The sequence below is a fragment of the Pollachius pollachius genome, assembly GCF_949987615.1.
Source record: "Pollachius pollachius genome assembly, chromosome: 14".
Lineage (NCBI taxonomy): Eukaryota > Metazoa > Chordata > Actinopteri > Gadiformes > Gadidae > Pollachius > Pollachius pollachius.
Window position 1 is genome coordinate 12,763,068 of NC_136947.1, and position 5,180 is coordinate 12,768,247.

The 5,180-nt window shown below is 50.5% G+C and overlaps 1 protein-coding gene across 1 annotated transcript in view; it reads right to left on the reverse strand.

Moving 5' to 3' along the window:
• Positions 1-352: 352 nt before the first annotated feature.
• The window catches only part of ctnnd2b (catenin (cadherin-associated protein), delta 2b), a 71,669-nt gene continuing 66,841 nt past the window's right edge, over positions 353-5,180 (reverse strand). Inside the window, exons 19-23 of the mRNA XM_079751686.1 lie at positions 4,575-4,659; positions 3,913-4,039; positions 1,754-1,882; positions 1,539-1,615; positions 353-1,101 (exon numbers count right to left, since the gene is read on the reverse strand). Of these exons, the coding sequence (XP_079607812.1) occupies positions 832-1,101; positions 1,539-1,615; positions 1,754-1,882; positions 3,913-4,039; positions 4,575-4,659 (688 nt within the window). The 3' untranslated portion in view covers positions 353-831. The remainder of the gene's footprint in view (positions 1,102-1,538; positions 1,616-1,753; positions 1,883-3,912; positions 4,040-4,574; positions 4,660-5,180) is intronic.

The following is a 5,180-nucleotide window of genomic DNA, read 5'->3' on the forward strand; positions in this document are numbered from 1 at the left end:
TTGGTGGACTGTTGGCGGTCATAGTGTGCATGCAACATGCATGGCTCTGGTCCTTCGTCACCTGGGACCACCTTGTCTCTCTCTCCCTCCCTCCTCTCTCTCCCTATCTCTCCTGTCCATCAGCAGTCTGTATGTTGTGAGGGAGGGAGAGAGACAGTGAGAGAGAGAAGGAGGATGTCTTTTCCTTTTGATTCCATTTCTCCTTTCCTTTCTTTACGTCCGCCCTTCCTCTGCCCTATACACACACACAAACACATGCGCGCACACTCACGGATGCATGCACGCACACACACACACACACAAACACACACACACACACACGCACACGCACTCAAGCATTGATGCACGCCCATACTCACACCCATGTTTACTCACTACTGGCTTGACTGAGTAAGATAAAAAAAAAACACTGAGGAGAAGGGGGGGGGAGGGTGAAGGTGAGGGGGGCAGAGATGGTCGTCAAGGTTATGACGTCGGGGGGGGCTTGGATTTGTACAAGGGGGCAGAGAGATAAAGAAGAGCTAATGGAACAAAAATAAAGGTAAGAGTTCATCCTCCCCCCTCCCCCCCTTCATCTCAGGCTCTGGATCTCTCGAGTACTAGACCCGGGGGGGTTCCCCCACTAGACCCAGAAGGGGGGTCCCCCTACTAGATCCAGGGGGTGTTTCCCTACTAGACCCAGGGGGAGTTCCCCCACTAGAACCGGACGGGGGCTCCCACACTAGACCCAGGAGGGGGGGGGTACCCCACTAGACCCAGGAGGGGGGGGTACCCCACTAGACCCAGGAGGGGGGGGGTACCCCACTAGACCCAGGAGGGGGGGGTACCCCACTAGACCCAGGAGTCCGGCGAGGCCGGGTAGTGGCTGGTCTCGTAGTTGAGCTCGCTGTAGGGCCGGGACGCGGAGTAGAAGTCCACGTAGTTGCCGGTGGACTTGAGGCCCCCGAGGTGCATGCTGAGGTCTCCCTGCGGGGGGCGCCCCCCCGCCGCGTGCACCTGCTCCTCGTAGAAGGCCTGGTCATCGTAGGTACCGGCGCCGGGCGGCGCCGGGGGGTTCTGGAAGGGCGGGTAGGGCTCGGAGGGCATGCCCTGGGAGGACACCTGGGCGGTGGCGGTGGACGATGGGGAACAGAACAGGACAACAAAGTCAATACAAGGGGACTGCATGGAGGATGGGTCGACAGCGCTCTCTGGAAAGTGGACACTCTGGACAATTAGTGGCTACCCTTCACACACACATGGTTGTGTGTGAATACATGCAAGGAAAAAGCCAGCTCGTCGGGAGCAGTCAGGGTTAGGTTTCTTGCTCAGGTGCACCTCGACGCTTAGCTAGGGGGGAGCCGGGGATCGAACTGGCAAACCTTCCGATTGCCAGACAACCCGCTTCACCTGCCGGGCGGGGGCTGGCCACAACAAGCCATCGCGACAGGACAGACCCATCCAAACAGGACAAGACAGAGCAACGGTATGGCCCGGATCTGTACCAGGGACAGAGCCCCACAGTACTGCACCAGGTGAGGTTCCAGCGGGGGTCTCACCTGGTTGTATTTGAGGTCGTCTGTGGGGGAGACGTACGCGCCTCTGTGAAGCGTTGACGATCCGCCCGGGATTTGACCTGAGATGGAGACATGGTGAAATAAATGACTTAATAAATGAGTTATTATTAAGTACTGTTTAATTATAAATGTGTGTGTGTGTGTGTGTGTGTGTCTGTGTGTGTGTGTGTGTGTGTGTGTGTGTGTGTGTGCCCTACCCGCCATGGCGTCCTTCCTGGAGGTGTGCTCGCCCTTGTTGCCATGGTAACCAGGATTGCTCGTCGACTCGTAATCCGCCTTCCTTTCCTTCGCCGCCATCATTTCCCTTGGTGAGGCTGGAGCACTCGCTGCACACACACACACACACACACACACACACACACACACACACACACACACACACACACACACACATTACTATTTAGGCCACTGTGTATTCGAGAGAGGATAAAACCGGCCTGTTAGTCTGATAAATTATCCTTTTATTAATTATGATTACTTAATGATGATTAACGAAAAATATGATTGACATTTTCCTCTCTAAATAGCGAGAGAATACGGCTTTGTTCGACCTGACAGCCAAAATATCCTTGTCCATGTAAATGTATGCAAATCTCTCACAGTACTGTAACCATGCATTAGCATAATATTTAAACACAGAAGCTTAGCATAACAATATTATATTGGGTCACACTGGATGTTTTCATTGATTGAATACACATTGAGATGTAATCGTTACGCTCTGTCACTTAACACTTGGTAAGATACAAGAAATGCAGGCCACAGGATATGTGTGTGTGTGTGTGTGTGTGTGTGTGTGTGTGTGTGTCTGTGTGTGTGTGTGTGTGTGTGTGTGTGTGTGTGATCTCATCAGTATTTAATTGAGTGGTAAATACTTAGTCATCCTTTCTCCGGAGGCCTGCTTACTTCTTGGAAGCTTCTGCATTAATCTCTTTGCCTCTCTTCTCTCTCCCTATAACTTTACCCCTCACTCTATCTATGACACCCTCCATTTCTCTCTCTTGCTCTTTCTCTCTCTTGATCAGTGGGAAATCTCACTCTCTCCTTCTGTACCTCTGTCTCTCATATCTTTCCTTTTGTGTCTCTTTCTCTCGCGCTCTCTCTATCTCTCCCTCCATTCTTCATCTAAGACAAAAACTAATAATTAATGGAGTCCTCCATTGTCACAGTGCCAGATGTTTAATATCTTCAGGACCAGAGAGTGATGTTCTGCATCTAATATTACAACACCCTACAGCACCGGCTGAGACGGCTGGCCCCTCTGCCTTCTCCGTCTCTCTCTCTCTCTCTCTCTCTCTCTCTCTCTCTCTCTCTCTCTCTCTCTCTCCTCTCTCTCTGAATATATATTGAGATCTATTATGATCTCTCTATCTCTCTGTTTATCTGTGACTCTCTCGGTCCTCTTTCTCTATCTAATATGAGCTGTCGTCTCTCTCTCTCTATCTAACATGAGCTCTTATGATCTCTATCTCTGTCTCTGTCATCCGCTGGGCTCTGTACAGCTCGTTCAAACGGCAGGTAAACACTCATTCTTCAAATAGCCGCCTACCCAAAGCACCTTCTCCTGCCGTAACCTGGGTTCCCTTTTCTTGTTTGTCAAAGGAACGCTTCAAATCGTAAAAAAATATTCAGAGGACAATATTACAAATGCTGGATGCTTTGTGTCCGGCTGGTCCGAACAAATCAAATAACCAGATACATAAAGAGAGACAGAGGCGGTGCGTGGCATGGTAAGGAGGTAGTTGTTCCTGTTATCCAATGTCCTGGCTGTTGATTCAGTCGGCATGTGTTTGAGCAGCATCCCTCTGATGGGCGACTCAGTGTGAACAGCCACACTCACACAGAGCACCATTGGGCTAGCCTGTTAGCCAACACTCACACAGAAGCAGGCTAGCCTGTTAGACTTCCTAACTCACCACTGGCCCCTTTGGGCCCCGCTCCATATCCCACCATGGTTTATTATGCTGAAATTATGGATGTAAGGGTCATTAACTCTCCACAAGCCTGTGAGAGCCGAGTCAGAGGCAAGCCTCCCAGAGAGGTCCTCCCTGTTGGTTAGGATTGTTAAGCCTTTAACGGTGCAGTGGTGGAGGAGAAAGATGGCCAGATGTGGAGTTCTCTCGCACAGGACAAGACCAGTCTGAACACGGACAGCAAAACATCTTCTGATGGATCAAACGTCATGAAAAAGCCCTCCGAAATCATGTTCAAACCAGTGGTGTCTTCTGAATGCGCGCGCGTGTGTGCGTGTGTGCGTGCGTGCGTGCGTGTGTCTACATATGTTTTTGAACCGGGTGTGATCCAACGGCGTTGTTGTGCCACCGGTGAATGTGGTCAAGGCGGCGACGAGACCCACCGGAGCGGTTGTTGGGGGATGTCCGGACGGGGGAGATGGAGGGGGTGCGGGAGGAGGAGTAAGGCCTCTGTCTGTCCCTCTCTATGGTAGAGGAGGAGCCCACGAAGTGGTATTGGGAGTAGCCATCCTGGAGAAGAGGAGGAGGACGGGACAATCAAAGGACATTTAGAGGGGCATTGGAGGAGAGTGAGGATGAATGATAGGTACAGTGGAAAAGACAAGAGAAACAAAGGGGGAAATAGAGATAAACAGGAAAAGAGGAGGAGGAGAAGAAGAGCGCAGAACAGAAAAAACGTTTGAAAAGATAATATAATTCACTTCTCAACTATATACTATGATCCTTACACATATTACAATAACATTGTTATTGATGCTCGCAGACAAGAGAGAGAGACATAGAGGGACAGAGATAAGCAGACAAAGAAAGAGAGAGAGAGAGGTGTACAGATGGATAGTGTACAAATAGAAAGAGGCAAAGAAGAGAGATCTGGGAGAGAGAGATTGAAATAGACACAGAGACAGAGAGAGAGTGAGTGAACGTCAAAGGGAGAGAGATAGAGATGGAGAGCGAGAGGGGGAAATATAAAGAGAGAGTACAGAGAGAGAGAGAGGCAAATAGAAAGTGAGAGTACAGAGAAAGGGAGAGAGAGACAGATATATACCTTCTTGTAGAGGCTGCGTAGGTCTCTGTACTGCCACATGCTGTTGAGAACCTGCGAGGCGGCCTTCACCACCTTGGGAGTGTGTCTGAAGATGGGGACAAACATTAGAGCGGCGCGCCACGCTACACAGAGTCCCCACCTCCACCTCTGTCTGCTGTCTTCACCGTGTGTTTTCCTTCGCTTATTTTTAACCGCAGAGGAGACGCGAAGAAGGTTTGTCTGGCTTCTGACAAACGCAACAAACGCAGAATAACAACGAGACAAACAGACGAAGGGAAACGGCACGATCGCTTTTCATCCTCCCGCGCACGGGAGGGGTGGCTAGGGGAGGGAGGACAGGGGGAGAATGCTAATGTCGGAACATGAAGGCAATGCGGGCTGATGCGGGACGCCTTGTTCCTGTTTCCAGGTTTGTTTCCAGGGTTTGGAAAGTTGGTTTCGACGGGGGGCGAGACCCGACTGAAACTGAAATGGGAGCGTTTGGATGGTCTATCGTATATCGATGCTATGGATTTGTAGAGCAGAAAATGGGAAGATAAAAGGGTAATAAACTCTGCCCCTTGAATGTTTTCGAAATATTACTCCACATAGCGGCCCTACATTACG